Genomic DNA, 19642 nt, shown 5'->3' with positions numbered 1-19642 from the left:
CATTGAAAAGCAAACACTTTAGGTAATGACATGCAAATGAAAATCTGTCACCATTGTAAAGGCTGTGTAAGTGCTCCGAAAAACAACACAGTAACGTCCTTTAAAAAAGAAACAAAACAAATCAAAGTGAGGCAGCCTATTTTGGAACAGCTTCCAGCAGCCCACTCTCTCTTCAGCTAATGAAATATCTAATGCACTTAGTTTCCTTTAGTTAGCACCTGCCTCCTCAGAGGCATGTTCCTCCTCTCCAAGCTAAATTACTTGGTCTCAATGGAGCGAGACAGAGCGTGGTGAGTAACAAAGACGAGAAGTCGAGTGTATTTTCAGGAAAAGGATGACGAGCTCGTGCTTGAGAGCCGCGGTGACAGATGATACTCATTTTTTTTTCCTAACCTGACTACGGCAGATCTCACAGGGACCTGAGCGGGCGGGTCGCAGTGTGCCGCACTCGGCACCTGTGAAGCTCCCTCACTTTCACCGCGCTGTGTCTGATAGTAACATCTCAAAAGTGCATCATAACCAAGACTCTTCCAACCAAAACACTCTGTAAAGCCATTTTCCTTTTCACTATCCCTGCTCTTTGCAGAATGAATTATACAGCTGCAAAACAGACACCTAGAGAATGGAGGCGCCAGGGCGGAGGGCGCGCAGTTAAAATGAAGAATTGTGAGGTGCATTCCTGTGTCAGTAAAAATGCCAGATCTCTATCTGATTTGCATGCTTGTTCCCGTTCCCTCTCATAAAGGCATTTCTAGGAAAGTCAAACCAGCCGTCAAATAAATAATAGAGCAGTGGTCACATGACAAAAAAAGTTAAAGGTGGTGCAAGATCACAAATCTGTTTAAAGTATAAGATCGTGAACATCTACCCTGTGAACTGACGCGGCCGCTAAAATAGATGTAAAGAAACACAGATCGTGCACAAGCCACTAATCTCTAAATAAGTCAGACTGCTTTTAATAAGGAGATGCTGGCAGCATTTTGTGACCTTCATCTAATTAAATTTTAATGATCATGCAGTTGCTCGACAAGATATGAAAGGACTCAACACTCGTAAAAATCCACAACATAATCTTGTAAAAGCAATTATTAGAACAGTGAAAAAAACGCAGCAAATATTGAAGTTTTGTTTTTGCTTTTTGCTTACACTGTTTCTTACTTACACGGTTTACTGTTATATAGTTAATGTGTGTGAAACATACAAATTCAAAGAAAGCAAAACAATTACACAACCAGAGTGTTTAGAATGGAATAATCGCCACCAGGAAATCCATAAGAAAGTGAGCTCTCGTGATCAACGCATGCACTGGTTGTCGTTAGATTGATGAACTCTATTGATGTCATCCATCTCTGACTTAATCAATTCAGAAAATAGAAGAAGAGTCTGCTGAGAGAAATCGACTTGTGTGAGCGCACAAATGACTGTTTTGTGTTCGGTGGGGCGGCGAATAAGATCTTAGTTGTGTCATATCACTGTGGGATGAGGTGTGCTGCTGCAATTTTGTTAAAGGTCCCATATTTTACACCTTTACAGTGTTTTATTTGAAGTTGATCTATAAGAAGATATATTTGTGGTTTTATGAACCAAAAACCATCTCAGCGTAGTTTTACATCTCCTCTGTCAGGCTTCTCTCTGGAGCTCTAGTAACAGCAGGTCGGTGAACCAATCAGAAGAGAGGCTCCGGCCGACTGTTTTCTGAGTGATCATATACAAATATAACAGATTTGAGGAAAACACTCAGAGAAACCAAATCCTGTAAGGTTGGATGGTGGATCCAGGTGGCTGGAGCTTGGGGCATCACTGGGAGTGGCGACTGCTTTGTTGTGACATCACAAAGTCCTGACAGCTTATTTTCAGGCTCAATTTGTGAGCGCTTTGATTCTTTCACAGTATTGATATAGAACCTAGACCTGCTTTATAATCAAAACAGACATGGAAATTTCAACTCATACAATATAGGACCTTTAACATTTTGGGGCGGCTGAGGCTCAGGAGGTAAAGCTGGTTGTCCACTAACCGGAAAGTTGGTAGGTTGATCCACAGCTTCACCAGTCCACATGACAAAGACAGACGGGAAACAACAACCAAAGCAGTCCCATCACAATCACTCCAGTTAGTATGAATATTAAAATTGGGTAAGATACTGAATCCCAAATTGCCACATATGTTCCATCGGTGTGTGAGTGTGTGTGTGTGTGTGTGTGTGTGTGTGTATGAATGGTTGAATGTGACTGCACTAAACACTATCCATTTATCATTTACCATAAAGAAAAGTATCCAGGCCACTTACCGAGTACGCCGAGCCGGTAGTTCATGGTCACCACAATCACGTTGCCGTACGCAGCAAGAACGCTAGCATCAAACATGTTCCCGGTGCCTTCCATGTAGGAGCCTCCATGAATAAACAGCATGACAGGCTTCTTCCTGCGGTCACGAATATCTATACACACACACACACACACACACACACACACACACACACACACACACACACACATACATACCCACAAAAATTAGAAAGCAGGGAATAGAGAGCAGAAAGGAAAAAAAGTCAATAACTGTGTTTATGCCTCTCATATTCTCTTTGATCACACATTGTGTTAGCCCATAATATACTGAGCAAACAGCAAATTGCTCGGGTGGATGAAAACACTACGTTTTCAGAGCTTGAGAACTGCGCTGCTCCTTGCAGCTGGATGCCAGCTCTTAAAAATGAGCTTGAAGTAATTTAGATTTCAGGCAATGATTCAAGCAACAGGCAATAGCCAGAGACACCCCTGCAAAAATCAAATCAAATGTTTCCTGGTGATTAGAGCAACAATGCTTGAAGAAAATGACTGAGTAGTGTTGCATATTAGAGCTAACCTGTACATCACTGCCTCTGAGAGTCCTAATTTCACTCTGGTGCTCGGATTGACCGAAAATGATTCAAGGAGCTGCACGTGCATTTGTTCCCACCTGCACAAGGTCATTTACTAAGTTGAAAGCATGAAAACAAAAGCAGGCGCAGTTTAATTAGTTAAAACTCAGAATGTACAAATGTGAGGCCCAAACCAGGCGAACCACAGCTCTTTTACTGTGAGAGCTCACGGTGCCGGTGCCAAAGCTCACCCCAAAGTGCTCTCTGTTGCAAAGAAGAGGTGTTTTAACAGCATGTTAAAAAGGCACTCTGAAACACACTGAAAGCAACTGGGCACCACAAGCATAATTTACTGTTTAAAAAAAAAAGCACCATTATGACATGAGGAGACGTATCGAAAAACAAAGCCTGTGCGAGTAATGCTGATGTCTGAGGAACATTCTGTGCACAATCAACAGATAATGAAAAGCCACTGACCACTTAATACATCACTTCTGTAATGAATTCCCATAACTTCTCCCTCTCCACCTTGGAACTTGGGATTCCCAGGAATGCAAATTGCAGCTCGCCCTGAGCTGCGGGGACAGCTACATCAACCTCTTTCTAGGTCAATTCCCCCGTGGGGAATCTCTAGAAAGCACAGTTTTCTTGGATGCTATCATTTTTTTTTTTTTTTTTGCACTGGCACAGATTGTTAGCAGATCCTGCCTTGAGGTAAAAAAAAAAAAAAAAGGAAAGATAATAGAAAAGTTTCGCAAAAAGTGTCATTGCTTCCATCAGAAAACACAACACAAAGTTTAGGTTTAGATTGTCAATCTCTCTAACAAGTACTTTAACTCAAAAAGTAGGTCTCGAAAAGAGTTCTATTTTTTTTTTTTTAAATGAGCATTAATATGTACAATGGAGTGACTTCTTTTAAGCTTGACTTCAGACTCATCTGTTATTAGTAGTCCTCTCTTGATATTTTACATTTTAGATGTATTTTATTGATTGACTTATGCTTGAACATGCTTAAAAAGAGTCTATTAGATTCAGAATCATTTTTCCACTTCAACAAATAAACTGAACATCCCCTGAAATACTTTATTAATATGGATATTTTTGTGGGAGCTGAGGGTGTTTAGTTAAACAATGTTCACTACGAGGAAAAATTCTGGCATCATTCCTTATTAAATACATGCAGATCATCCAAAATGCATCCAGTCAGTGTCAGTGATGAGATTTTTCAACAGACGCTTGTTCCTGCAGCGCTCTGTGTGTGTCTGTGTGTGTGTCTGTGTGTGTGTGTGTGTGTGTGGGTGTGTGGGCGTGTGCAGGATGGTCCCTGATGGGCCCTCGTTGGCCTTTGAACCAGTCTCTCAGCTGAGTGAGAGCAATGATACTCCTGCCTGCCAGGAGCCTACGGTAGCATATGGCACACAAGACTTAGAACTGTGGCACAGTGACAGCCCCTGTTGGCTTCTTTGTTAGTGTGTGTGTATGTGTGTGTGTGTGTGTGTGTGTGTGTGTGTGTGTGTGTGTGTGTAGGCCTGGGGATACGAGAGAGCAGTAGTGCAGAACAACCACATAAATAACCACTACAGGATGTGTTAGATGGGAGGAGAGATGGAGGGTGTTTGGCTCCCTTTGAAACCTGCTTATAAATATATATTTATATATGTGTGTGTGTGTGAAATACCTGCTGAAACATGCATCAAATGTTTCTCACGGAACACACACACACACACACACACTATAACACCAGCGATACACTAGGGCATCACACACACGCAGTCATACATATATACACAGCCATGACGCTAAAGCCGGTGCATCAGTCAGACAGACACACTTACACTGGGGAGAGTGAAATTTACAGGCAGTTGCAATGGAGGGTCGCTATGGCAACTGCTTCACTTGGACTTGTTTCCGCCTCTCCTCTCTGCTCTCTCTCTGAGTCTCTCACTCTCCCTACACGAGCCACTGTCACGTGGACAAAGTCTCATTGACTGTTGCCGTGGCAACATATTGCTCTCGTGCATCTCTTACCCCGTGACGCCTTTCGCCACATCTCTACCTGAATCTCATTTCATTAGTGGCAAATGACCGTGTACACACTTCCTAACACTCACACACACACACACACACACACATCTCTGCATCCCGAAGACTGACAGGCGCTGGCATTGTGGCAGACAGAATGCAGATGCGCTGACGTACCCGCCCACACCCACATAAGACACAAACACACACACACACACACACACACACACACACCAAGCAGGCTGTCACAGCTGACCTGTAGACTCTGTGTCCATGGATCAGTTACAGGGCGAATCGTTCGGGCACAGTGACAGACAGGACTGAGGCCCTCAGGGGCTACAAGCTCTCTCTCTCTCTCTCTCTTCCTGTCCTGTCTAAATGTCCCTCTATCTCTCTGCCTCTGGCTTTTTTGTGTTTTCTATCACAACTAGACTTTAGCATGCAATGCCCACAGATGGGCCAGTGTTTAGCCACACCCAATCGCCATGTGGGATAAACTCCTTCAAAAAAAAAAACAAACAAAAAAAAAAAAAAAACGATCCCACCTATGGTTCTGTCATTTATCTCCTAAAAACATGCAAATTTTATGCAGCAAGATGCTTCAAAATCTAATCAGATCATCAGCTCTGCTGGGAGAACCTGTGGCGTATGTATAATATTTGTATCATTTGTTTTTCATGAGTTATTTTGTTCACAAACAAACAAAACAGGTGCTGCATGACCTGACACCCTGTGTGCCATGCTCTGTACCATGGAGGCCATTTGGGAAATGGGACATTGTCCAAATATATACACAAAGCCTCAACAAATCCTAGACGTCCTATGCTCAATTGTCAGCAGATGGGAAACACAGACACACAGACATGAGCTGATGCTGTTCAGAGAGGGGCTTAGATTACTGTTTACATTTACATGTCCAATTAAAGGGTAGAAGACAGTATAAAACTATCTAATTCGGCTGTATTAAGTTGCTGCCAGGCCAATCCAATATTATAATGTCGACCTAAGTAAAGGATCAGAAAACTTCTTCCTCCACTCTGAACAAACACAGATGTGAATTACTGCTGATAAGAAAACATTTTGACAGCCGGGCTCTGTTCCTTTCACAATCAAAACAGCACCTCAACATCAACACAAAACACTTCAGACAAAATAGAAATAATAATTAACTAAAAACAAAAACAGGTGAGGAAAATCAAATACCTGAACAATGCCTCCTGAAAAAAAATGGCTCTATTCAGCAAACACAAACAACAGCAACAAAGACAAAGCAAGATGGCAGAGAGCAGCTGAGGCCTGGTACCCCGAGGAGCTTAGCATGGCTGCTGATCCTTTCAAGCAGAACGGAGACAATGAGATGATTAGGCCTAAACTTGTGTTGAGTGTTCCAGTTTAGCACACCGCCCACTGCTGCCCTCGGAGACGCCACCCTCTGGTCTCCTGATGAGGCGTGGGTCTTCATCTCCGCTGCGTTTACAGCCGGCTGATTAGTCATGGGGATGGAGCGCGGTCTGCCGCGCCGCACGCGTCACCGTCAGGTGTTGACTTCATGGGAAGTGATGTTTGCTGTCGGTAAACACTGACACATCCAGCAGAAAGTGGAAGGAAGAGGAAAGATTGATATGTGCTTAAGTGGTGCAGCTGATCTTGAGGGTATAACTACAACTCAAGATTGTCTACATTAATATTTTTCTTGTTTATATATTAGATAACAGCTGAGGGTAAACCAAGGATTAACCTCAACCACATCCTGTCCAACTCCACTTTCATGGGCTCTACAACAGCCGGGGGACGCACAGGGGCTGAGTTTGGAGGACACGGCATTTAAAAAGCATATATTACTACAGAGAGTGCAGGAGCCTGCTGAGATATCATCTTCCTATACGTTAAACTGAGCGTGGAGAGATGGGAACGGAGGGCCTCCTCCTCACAGAGAGCAATAATTAAAAAGATACTGGATCGCGTTGGGGTGAAATGACAATTCGAGGGGGAATAACAGCATATAGAGTTTTATACCTTCTACAAATGATAATTTCTACCTTACAGGCTCGACTTCAGTGTACTTTTCCACCATCTCCATCGCAAGTTTCATTAGTATGTACAGGCCAGTGAGTGTGTGTGTGGACGAGAGCACGTGGGTGTGAGGTAGAGATAAATATTGACCTTTTGTGCCGAGGTTCCAAGCGGTAATAATAAGGAAATTGCTCACAGCAAATGATGAACTGTCATCTGTGTGCAAATACAGAGAGGCTCTTTGTACTAGTGGTCTAATTAACAGAAAGGTTACAGAGTGGTGAAAATATTGTAACTGTGTAATGGAGGCAATACATTTGTGCACATTTCTGTATTTCTGTGACCCGTAATTTTAGTCATGACGGACTAAAATTATTACAAAAAGCTTATCTTCGAGGTGCAAGTGAAGCTGTGAATACACATATCCAATTTATCTGAATAAATCTATTCCGGAATGAGGCCGTACACTAAATATGCAACACACCCTCCACATTAAGAAAACATCGATTGAAAAATTGATGGAAACATATTTCTTTTGCTAGGGGCCTAAACCAAGCCACAACTGTCCGAGGAAATGTCTAAATATTCAGGAGAAAACTTTACATGTTTGATGCACCACGACTGCAAAACTGCAGATCTGATTCCACTGAAGAGTGTAAAAACATTTTTTTTTTAACTTTAGACTTACATCATCTGTCAAATATTATTGATGGAGCTCCACAAATGCCACTGAGGGTGTTCAGTGACTGATTTTAATCAAAAATAAAGCCAGGAGTCACCAAGGATCTCATACTGCAAACAGGGACTTGCATATTTGCACAAACCTTGAGTCGAAGTCGAATGCACCTGAAATGAACTGCATTCAGAGAAAACCCAGAAAATCTTACAAATTGTACTCCCATCTAACTGTGTGGCAGTCTTTTGCACATGAGAAGAATGTGTGTGTGTGTGTGTGTGTGTGTGTGTGTGTGTGTGTGTGTGTGTGTGTGTGTGTGTGTATGGCGGTCAGTAGGAGGTCAGTGGCAGGCTGATGTGATCGAGGGGCTGGAGGTTGAGACAGACGTGCAGTGATGAATGGGATGTAATGAGATGCACAGCAGCAGAGCTGGCCTATAGGCCAGTGAGCCGGGCTAAGGCTTAATCGTTAGAGCGCAATGGATCAAGGCAAAGGCCATACTGATTGCATCTGGGACATGTGTGTGTGTCCATGCACTAGTATTACAAAACTTGTGAGGACCAGTCGGACTCTGGACTCACTTTGGCATAGGCGTTTTTTTTTTTTTCGAATAATTTTACATTAATGACAAACATCAAATTACAGTATGTGTGTTTTTATGAATGTTGTTAATGAGCATGGTTTTACTCATTAACAACACTCGTGAACACACTCACTGATGAATGTGTTTCCTGTTGTTACTTCCATGCAGCCAGGTTCGATCTAAGATCAATACAGAATGAAAATTAACCAGCAGCAGTGTGAAAGTTGCTTTCGAATGATCATCCATCACAGCTGACATCATGTCACTTCTAGCTATTCATCCTATTTATTCATTTTTTTGTATTATTGTAGCATAAATCATATAAATATTATAATATAAATGCAGTTTAAAATCTCTCTTCTGATGTGCGTTCAGTTGCTCACAGAAAACTTTGACAGTCACGACCTGATAGTTAGCTGCGAGATTTACAGCTGCATTTTAAAAAACACACTTGCAGAAAATCAAACCCAGCATACTAACAAGAACCTTTCTTATATGATGTCATGGATTTCTCCCATTCAAAGGTGGCAGTTTGGCAGCTGACTTAAGCGTCAGTCCCAGTGTACTGTGAGCCTCTTAACACTCTGATTAAAGTGTGCATAATTATATGAAGATAATTAATAATTATATCGCCTTATAAAAGATTATTACATTGTCAAGTTTTTTTTTTTGGATGTAATACTGTAATATTATTATAATCCTTACAAAACACCTGCTTTGACACGTTACCTGAAGCTAACCTGATGTACACCTAAATGCATTTGTTTTCAGTTTTGTGCAAGGACATATGGTGTGTGCTCGCCTCTGGGGTTTATTGGATAGTCATATTAAGTGGAACAGATACATGCACTGACATGAAATACTCTGCCCAGAGTGCATGCTTTAGTTTTTGCTTTAGCAAGTTTTACATCAACTTAAATTTGGTTTTGTTGCACTGACAGTTGCATATGTGGGCGTCCAAGTGACTACTGCAAAGCAATGACAAGGCCTTTGTGTGTTTGGTACATCCAAGAGCCCGAAAACTTAATTTGCTCTGCTTTGAAGAAGCAAAGAAGTGAATCAAAGTCTAAGTTTAAGATCTCTGATTAAAAGAAATCAATAAAAATCACAGAAAAAGCTAAAAACTCCACCTCTCTCCTGTTGTTGGAAACCTCAGTTCGCTCTGTCTGCCTGTGCTTATAACACTGGTGCTGTAGGGACCAGCATGGAGTCTGGATGATCCTGGCATTGTTTGTACTCTGTCTATACCAACTTCACCTCCTGCAACGGGGAACAAACACCCACCTTACAGCTCAATATGCTTCTACAGACCAAAACAACAAACCCGTTAGCCCAAAAATAAGCAAACAGCTTCTGCTGAGAGGTATCAGATGTGTCTGCAGTATCCATCTAGTGCTGTATAACAATTACCAAGTTTAATAAGTAGATAAGTATTGTTCAAACTCATTTTTGGTGATGTTTAATGTCATGGAAACATGATCGAATGAACATGACAAAATTGCTTTTCGTTCAATGAAGCAAGCTAGTTAATGTTGTGGTGGTTACAATGTGCTGAGCATCTGCACCATTTACCACAAACTGTATATAACGATGATCCGTGATGTCAGTTATAGGTTTTTATAGTGGGCTGCTTCGCCATCGCCATCTTGGCAGTGCCTGACTCCGCCTACCTCCCAGCTAATCCCAAAATGGGTAAAGAGGTGGGGCGTGAATCCCAGACTTTTGCCCCAATGCCGGTTTGTGCGCTCACCCACCTGTCACTCAAACCGGCCACGCCCTCATCTGTGCATAACTTTAATCCTGAATATAATTTAAGTTCATGAACGAGTAAATTAGCTACAGAGACCAAAACTGTTTGTGTGCCAGGCTGTAAACATGTTTTTTTCAGCTGTAAAGTTGGGCATTTTAACATGGGAATCTATGTGGATTGACTCACTTCTGGAGGCAGCATCAAGTGGTCATTTGAGGAACTGCACTTTTCCCTTCACTCCCTTTGTATTTGGAGCTCAACATCTCCTGCGACTACTTCCCCTTCCCCAAACCAGACAGCAGTGCTTCTCCTCTCCCTCAGCAGATTAAGTGTGGGCAAGGAAAAAAAAGAGTAAAGGAGAGAAAAGAGACGACCACTGGGAATAAGAATAGCCGTCCTGGCCTCCCTTTCAACAACATGCTCTCAATAACATCTCCAAAAAACACAAGTACTCCTCTCTAATTTTCTCTGCCTGTCCATCTATCCCTCTTTCTTCTGCCTCTCACTCTTGTCACCAGCAAGTGCTCTCCCCCTCTTCCTCTCCGGCTTCCTGTTGCTCTCAATCTATTTCACATTCTTTATCTTTCGCTCTCGTTCTCCAGCAGCCGCCACCACCCTGGCCCCTCTCATCTTCTCCCTCTTGTTTGTTTTCTGATCTCCATTTTCTCTGTGATTCCCCATCTCTTTTCATCTCTTGCTCTTTCTCCCTCTGTCTTAATCTACCACTGGCTAGCCTCTCGCTGTGAGAGTCTATTTGTAACCCCTCTCATACCTCGGCTACAAGCCCAGCATATTCAAGCTTCTTGTTTTTATTCCAATTGCACTGAGTAGTCTCCCTTTCTCTCTCTTTCCATATCTATTTGTCCTCCTCTATCTTTTTCTCATCTCTCTGTCATAGGCTTTTGTAGCACTTCTATTGTTAAATTATATCTCTCAGCCCCTCCTCTCTCCCATCCGTGTTATAAATAGTGGTTGGATTAGGCTGACTTTTCGTTTTGCTCACTATTAGGGAGCAGATCAATTCCACAAATTGAGTGGATGGGGAAGCAAATACACACACACACACACACACACACACACACACACACACACACACACACACACATCCAGGCACACAGCCCTTCTGTCCTCCAAAATGCCACAGTGACAAAGACGACACAAACACAGGCATTGTCCGTGTTTTCCCACTGCTGGCTCTCTCTCTTTCCCCCTCATAACAGTCTTCTTCTTTCCATTTTCCACATCCCTTTCTTTGAGCCTTAAGCCTGTTGGACTTCGGCTGACCCCTCTCCTCCTCTTCCTCACTTTCTTTTCCCTTTTTCTCTAATGCCACATTCCTTACGCTTGACCAACAACAAAATACCCTAATTTTTAGAGTGCCTCTGTGTCCATGTTCATTTTATCTGAAGTACCGCGTAAAACACAAAAACACACTCAACCACACGATTGCTCCTGTAAACAACAATAAAATAATCAAAATGACTATTCATAAAGAACCTAATGTCCACTTAACACTAGACTTTTTAAATTTTTATTAAAACTAATGCATTTGCTGCCATTATGCACCTGTTTTGTGTCATAAATGACTCTTACTTCTAGATACTCAAAGACAGTCTAAGCTCTTAATTGTTTAAAGACTACCCATAGCCTTTTAGCTTAAAGACATCCTACACACATATCGCTTAAAGTTTTCTCGGCCGCCGAACGTGGTTTCTTGTCGGGAGCATGTGGTGGTGATTGTCGCTTAACAAGAGCTTCGGCCATAGTTGTATATATAATACAAGAGGTTATGATACGCCCTCTGAGCAGCGCTACGTCTTCAGGGCAGATTTGAGCATGTGCCAGAGTTTTTTTAACTCTTGTTCAGTAGAAGGACAGACATGATAGAGACAAGACTTAACATAGGCGTTGCTTTCCACAAGCTCTCGCAGCTCTTGGAGAGTGAAGGAATGAAGTCTGATGCTGAACTCGCAACGTTTCTTCTAAAGTGGGAAGTAAACATCTGTTAATGCTAATGTTAGCTATGCAGCAATAGCAAAACATACAAATAGCTCCGTCAAAAACTATCCTGGCTCATTATCTCTTGCAGACAACTGCAACTCCTAATTACTTAAAACTGTCAACACTCCTTACTTATTACTTACCCTTAAGCCTTATTGCTTAAAAAAACTATTCTACCTCTTGCATATCAAGCCTTTTAGTTGTGCATGTGTTAACTATGTCCCTCTTTCCTCATAAGAAAATAAACAATCTGCTAAAGTAAAGACATTTTTCTTACATACACAAGAACTTTATTCAGTTAGGGCTTGTTGGTTAATGGTAAGAAGTGTGATGATGAGGGCTTGGAGTTCAGATGTAAATTTTTCTCCATATATATTTGTGCGCAATAGGTGGGAACACTACCACCAATAGAGAGCAGCAATATGGATTTTTATATAGTGTATATGCTGCAGGTTATTTTTTTTTAAAGTGCACTGGAATGAATGTGAATGGAAGGCTCTCGAGCAATCATGCATGTACATAAATGCACACGCATTTCTTCCCATTTGCACATTCGTGTATGTCTATGAATAAAATGTGATCAACCATGCTCCAGCTCTCATTCTCGTCTCCCTCCTCGTCTGTCCTCTCGCAACCTCTCATTATCCCCAATTCACCTCCATCTCTCTCAGCCTCTCTGCCATCGCTACTTCCCTCCCTCCTTTAACGATCTGGCCATTACCGGGGCTGCCGTTCCAGCCCTGGTTTCACGGGGTGTCTGGGGTCTAATTGGGACTGAATGAGTGTGAGTGTGTGTTGTTGTGCGGCCTCATTGACACAGGCTGGGATCCAGGGGCTAGCTCGTCCACCCCCCCACTCCCTCCCCCTATGGAGATGTACTCAGAGCGAGTCTTCACACACAATCACACACTCAGAATGCATGTTTGCGAGAAAACGGAGCCGTGTTTAATTCCTTCACCTCTACGTTTGACTAAACTTAAACTCTCGACTTGTTTTGATTTAGTAAACTATGTAAATATACGTTTCAGATGAGAACTGTACACGGTTGGCCCTTCACTGCTGCAGCAATATATTAAATTGAGAATGACTGCAAACTTAAAAACCCACAGCATGAAAAAACAAACAAACTCTATCTTCTATTCAAGCCACACAAGAACAGAAGTCTGTGCCAGCAGATGTTCGACAACTCAAAATGTCCCTTTCATTTGCTGAGCAATTATATCAGTATATCCACTACATCACCTCTGAGCACTGAATCGGTCATTGTGAGACGTGACTGTTGTTTGTCTCTGTTTCAGTTTGTTACCTTGAAGATTTCAGGAGAGCGCACATTTCAAGCTTCGAAACTGCATGTGAGAATTCACCTTAGGCAAGTTCTCTGTCGATAACACATCTTTTCTAATGAATGAGCTGGACTGTGCTGAGAGCAACAGAGTGGTTTTAATGTAGGTTTTCTTCTAGTCTTCTATTTTAGATCTATTTATTCTACCGTTGCTCTTGCATTGGACGGCATGTTTCTAGCTTCTTCATCTTTTTTATTGTGTCAGTTTCAAGGACGCGTCACGAGAAAAAGACTGTCGTCATTTTCTGTCACTTTGTAATCTTTGTGCAACTCTCTCTACATGTTTTGTGTCTCTTTGTAGCTGTTTTGCATCTATTTTGGTTGTTATGCGACTCTTTGTGGTTGTTTTGCGTCTCTATAAGTCATTTTTTGTCTCATTGTGGTTCTTTTGCTTCTCCTTTTGTTGTTTTTGTGTCTCTTTGTGGTCATTTTGAATCTTTTTTATTGTTTTACTTTCCAGCAAGAAAATAGCCGCTTGCACAGGGGTCCCCTGACCTCTCGGACCCCTGGGCCTGTGCTCGATAGACCTGTTCAGTTATCTGTCTACGATCAGTTCTGTGCAATTTACTGTAAACGCAGTGTGTCTAAAAGCAGTTACACAGTGAAGTCTAGTTTGTGGAGACTGCAGATTGCAAATGTACACTTCCCCTGATGAAGAGATAAATACAAATAAACAGGATATTCCGTTTTCTGCTTATTTCTATGGTTGTAATTTCATTTGTCTTTGAACTGCGCATGTTAAGGTACTGCTCACAGATTTGATCTCGATAACATTAGAACATGCACAAGCCACATAAACAAAGACGCTCGTTGTGTGTTTTGGCATATTACCTGGTGGAAGTAATATATTCTTTTTCGATTTGTGAGCGCATGAGTTCCAGCAGGACGAGCACAGAAACAATAAATTGGGTGTAGAGAACCTCGGCTGTCGTCTCCATTCAGACACCAGCATTCCCATTAAGTAATGCTGTCAGCTCTGCCACTACCCACTGCTCTCCATCTCATACATAACAATACCTCCTTAATTGGAATGCTACTCCGACAGTTACAATACAATCCAGGTGAAAACGCACAAACACAGCGAGTACAAAGTGAGAAAGAGGCCACACAGGCTGGAAATAAAAATAAATAAATAAATAAATAAAAAAGCAGCGGCTGGTCAGAGAGAGTGGAAGTTTTGTAACTTAACAAAGCGACTGAGCTGAACATACAACAGCAGAACTCCATGTGTGCGTGCAATGAGAGAATTGATTCATCTGTCCTGCTGCTGTGTGAGAATGTGTGAGTCCTCAGCAGGTATGCAGTTTGAGCTGTGATCTCCGGGATCCACCATACAGCGGCACCGGCAGGAGCCTGGCTACGATTCACCACGGGGGTGTGCGTACTGATGTGCGAGTGTGTTCAGTCGTTCGTTTTTAATCAGACATTTCTACATGCATGAGGATCTTCCTGTTTGTGGCCCATGTTACCCCAGGGGATAGGTATGTCTTATCAGCAGCCACTTATCTCATCTTGTTCTGTCCTGAACGTTATCCTGACAGCGGAGAAGCAAATTCTACTTTTTCTCCAGAGCTGTCAGAACCCTCTGCTCTGATTGGTTTTCCAATTTAGCTTGACCACACCCACATTTCCTCTGTATCTATGAAACTAAACCAAAACGAATACTAGTGAAAGTCATTCATTTGATGTTTTAAAGTCATTAATTTAATGTTTAAAATCATCTTGGAATATGACGATATGATATGATCATATGATATATGAATTTTGCCACCTGTGGCCCCACTTGAAAACAATCTTGTTAAATCTGTGATGATGTAGTTTTTCTTTCCAAAAATTGGAAATATAGCATGTTTTGTGTCTCTTTACAGCTGTTTTGCATCTATTGTGGTTATTTTGTGTCTCTCTGTAGTCATTTTTTGTCTCGTTGTAGTTGTTTTGCTTCACTTTTTGTTGTTTTCTGTGTGTCTCTTTGTAGTTTTACTTTCCTACAAGAAATAGTCACTTCAAACAGAGGCTCTGGCACTGACCCCTCTGACCCCTCGGACCCCCTGGCCCCGAGCTCGATAGAGCTTCTCAGTTATCTATCTACGGGCACTTTTCTGTCATGTTCACGTACCTGCTTACAATATTTTCACTGACTAAATTATTAACATACATTATAGAAATAGGTCAGTGTGCTTGACTCAGCTGATGTTTGAAATTGGGCTTATTAATCATTTACTCATCAATTGATGTTGGTTTAATTACCATTCAATCTTATTTCAGATATTTCTGGTGTTTGTGTGTGTGTGTGTGTGTGTGTGTGTGTGTCCTTTTGAATATAAAACTAAGATCCTGATCTTTGCCTTCACCAAGTGCAGTGAGAGAACACAGAGCTAATATTGTATTTTAAGAGAGGATATTGTAGGAAAACATGTTGTCTGTTGTTGAATATTTGACTGATTCAGTCAGTATGACAGTTTCTCATTGAAAATGTTTCCTCCAGCTGCATTATATTTCTCTCTAAACATATTTGCTGTTGCAAATTAGTAGCATATAAACTTAATTTCCAGAAGACAGATTTTCAAATATCTGTTCAATGTTAATGTTTAATGTTTCTATCTTTGTTCGGTTTGAAACAACACATTAGAACAGACAGAATTAGAGCACTGGAGTCTTTTTCTTTCAGAATAAAACCTTCAAATAAATGCTAGATATTGCATGTGCTTGAGTTCTGAGATGGCAGCATGGGGGGGGGGGGGGGGGGAGTGATTATTAAGACACGACTAAAGAAGACTGCAATGGTTGAGTCCGGCTCTAAAGACTCCCCCATCACCCACCCACCCCTCCCTCCATCCATCTGTCATATTAGAACAAATGTCCTCAACAATGTTTACAATACAGCATTTCCAATACAAGGTTATGGGAAAAGGGATGTTGACATAAACAGCAGAGAAGCTGTAGCCACTGAGGAGGTCAGATGTCATGGATCATCATCTGCCTGCTATCGGTAGCGCGGCGTCTTTTCCTTCTGCAGGTAGAACTACACGGCGCTCGCATCATTTTTGGTTCCGCTCCCATTTCACAACGTGCACACTTCAGTGAGAGTTACAGATTTAAATGCTCCCTTGCTTCTCTCTTATGCTTGACTGTACATTTCAGCTGCTAAACCGCGTGGCACCCGACCGTTAATCTAGAGTATAATACCGCAACGCTTCTCTAATACTACTGATCTCACTAGTGCTTGCTGGGAGGTCTTCTCTGCAATGCATTTTGACAATTCCAAACTTCATTTGTTTCAGTGAGCACTTTAAAGTTTATTGATTTGGATTAAATAGACCCACAATAGCTCTTGGCTAGCTCAAAGCCAGCATTGGGGTATTCACTGAGGTCCTCACTGAGGAGAGAAAGAGGAGCTGAGCCAGCCTTCAGTGTTGCTTCCCTCAGTCCCTTATAGCCATTACACATGGCAATAAACCCAGCCAAGTGCAAAACAAAAAAAAAACTGTGTTGAGCTTTTTCCCAAGCTCTAAGCTAGCTGACAGGCGACACAGCGCCAACTACCTCTCTCTTCTTCCCCCCATTTCTTTCTTTCTTTCTTTCTTTCTCAGTGGCTGTCCCGCTCCATCTCTCCTGTACCTTCAAATCCTTTTCATCCCCGTCCCTTCTTCAGCCTCCCTCCTTTCCCCTCCTCTTCACTTTCTTTGTCTTGTCAAAGTGTTTCAAGCTCAATAAAATATTATCTGTCAGCGTGCAACGGAGTAGGTGTATTCGACACGATATTGACACAACCTTGACACGACGTGGGCCGAGCGTCGAGGTAATGGGGAGGCAGGGAGCTTCGGCAGCAAATAACCAACAGGTCCACCGAGAGACGGAGAGATAGAAAGAGACAAGAGATTGAGTCTCTGTAGTAATGTTAAAATAAAGTTGATTTGACAGTACTGTTGATCCTTTACTGCAGAAGAAGCTATTCTGTTCTGTGCTGGGATTTTTTTGTATCATTTTTTGTCACGCTAGTGTGTGTGTGTGGTTTCCTGCGCCACAATGTCCTGTTCTCTTGTTTTATTTTACATTTTCACATCAGTTCTGCTCCTTACTGTTTTTTTTTCTTTCCATTGTCCTTTCATCATTTTTCAATATACTACCCAATCTTGTCCATGTGCCACCTCATTCCATTCAAAATCCTCTTATAAAGTAATTTGTACTCTGCACATAAGGATGTAAAAATTGCGGAGGAAAAAAAAAAAAAAAAAATAGAATGGAGGCCAGCCTGCACATTTTCCACTGCTGATTGCTCACAGTTTCCTTGTCCTTTTGTATTTCACAATTTAGAGATTTGGCTTTTAGAATGTGTTATTATTGTACATTGAATATTACACTGTGTCCATCGTGAAAAGCCTACAGGAAATGGGAAGATTTAGCAGGAGAGCATCTCCCTGGATGCTCTTAATTATATGAAAAAGATTAAACGTTCCAAGTCTCTGTCCTCGCATGGCGCTGTTTTCCCAAACGAGGGGTCGTGAGTGAGTGGTGTGACAGAGGGTGTGTGTGTGTATGTGTCTGTGTGTGTGTGTGTGTGTGTGGGGGGGGGGGGGGGGGTTAGAGCAAAGTGTGTATGTCTGAGAGCACGAACAGAGAAGCCGATATGACGAGATGCTGCATTGCCCACAGGCCAGCGTCTGTTAGCAGAGTTATAACCACAGTGGAAACACCACGTAATACAGAGAGACAGAGAGAGGAGGAAGATGAAGAGGAGGAGGAGGTGGAGGTGGAGGTGGAGGGGAGAGAGTAACAGGCAAAAAGAAGAAAAAAAAAAAGAGGAGGAAATTGAGAAAAATACATTGATGCAGACAAAAACAGAGTGGAGACAAAAGCCTGTATCTGTCTCACACTGACAACAACAAACTCTTATTATTCCTCCACACCATCCACCATCTTGCCATCCAGGAGGGAGCATTGTAAATGTCTCCTTTTGTTTCTCGCTGACGTGTCTCTGTAATAAAGCCACTCTAGCTCTCTGTCTTTCATCTAGCTTGCCATCAACAAACACAAAGCATTAAGACTCCACTTCCTCTGGTGCTGCTATAAATCTAACCGACGCCCCTCTACGCCTTTTTGTCCGTTTTTTTCTTGTCTTCCACTCTCTTCCTCTCTGTCTCTGCTGATATTCAATGCTCAGTAATCATGTGAAATTAACTCGCAGACTAAAAGTAATCTTTGGCAGCCAGAAATATACGTTTTCCTTGTGAATACTGTATGGCATCCAAGTCATTTTCTGCTATTATCCGACATATTCAATTAAAAGGCATTAATTAAAAGCTGATTCAGTAAACCATGCTCGCTCATCCAGCCAGTGGAGAACCACTTTCTGTAGAGCCACTGTTGCAGGCAGTTCATCAAAAGCCTGTTTGATACAGAGCCATTGTTTTTTCTTTGAGCATAACAGTAGCAGGGACAGTAAATTTTACAGATACTTTTTCACAAGCATTTGGTGCTTGGACAATTTTTATTTCAGACCCTGAATGCTGTGCAGTTAAGTATTTTGTTCAATTAATTAGAGCATATGTTGTTTATAATAGCCTGGATGAAATAAATAATTTCCTAATTGTATCATATCGTTTCATGCTGTGTTGTATCGTATCGTATTGTAATGTATCGTATCGTGTCATGTCATATCGTATCGTATCGTAATGTATCGTGTCTCATCGTGTCGTATCGTATCGTGTCGTATCGTATCGTATCGTATCGTAATGTATCGTATCATGTCGTATCGCGTTATATCGTATTGTATCGTATCGTATTGGCTGGAGAGTGTAGATTACTCTTTCTTCAATCTTTTTCTTCAACACACACTACTGCAGGCTTGTGAAATATTTTTGCTGTGGACTTCTTTTACTGTCAATGCTGCAGATACATTTCTAATGGATTAATACTTCGCATTGGACAGACTTTACTGTCCTGGATCAAAATAATTTGACCTAAAAAACTGTGTCTAGTCTTTATTGTCCTGTGTAGATCTACATGAATTATGAATTAATAATGACTATAACGCACAACTAAGTCATAGTGATTTCTTTTAGAATCAGTTGATTTCACCATAAACAGAAGTAACATAAATATACAATATTAAAATTGCTGACAAAATTATACTATAATTAGCAGTATACAAAGTGGTTGTTAGATAATAATCTAGTTTGTGGTCAGAAAACACTGTTTATCTCAGCTGCAATGAAATCTGTTTAAACACAAAAACTCTATTTTTGTTTGTTTTTCAGCTGAGAACATTTGAAAATATAGACCTTTAACGCTGCACTAATCAATATTTTTATATTCTATATTGATTCATTCATATAATCATGCGTAATGTGAAAGAGGTCACTAACAAACCCACAGATAATAAGTACCACAACTCC

The 19642-nt window shown here is 41.5% G+C and overlaps 1 protein-coding gene across 2 annotated transcripts in view; it reads right to left on the bottom strand.

Annotated features, from left to right (window-relative positions):
• The window catches only part of nlgn2a (neuroligin 2a), a 179709-nt gene that overhangs the window by 61108 nt on the left and 98959 nt on the right, over window positions 1–19642 (bottom strand). For both annotated transcript variants that reach the window (XM_056368403.1, XM_056368404.1), the window contains one exon: window positions 2291–2440. In XM_056368403.1, the coding sequence (XP_056224378.1) occupies window positions 2291–2440 (150 nt within the window). The remainder of the gene's footprint in view (window positions 1–2290; window positions 2441–19642) is intronic.

This window comes from Seriola aureovittata, chromosome 23, assembly GCF_021018895.1.
Source record: "Seriola aureovittata isolate HTS-2021-v1 ecotype China chromosome 23, ASM2101889v1, whole genome shotgun sequence".
Taxonomy (NCBI): Eukaryota; Metazoa; Chordata; class Actinopteri; order Carangiformes; family Carangidae; genus Seriola; species Seriola aureovittata.
This window is presented reverse-complemented; position numbering and strand designations above follow the sequence as displayed.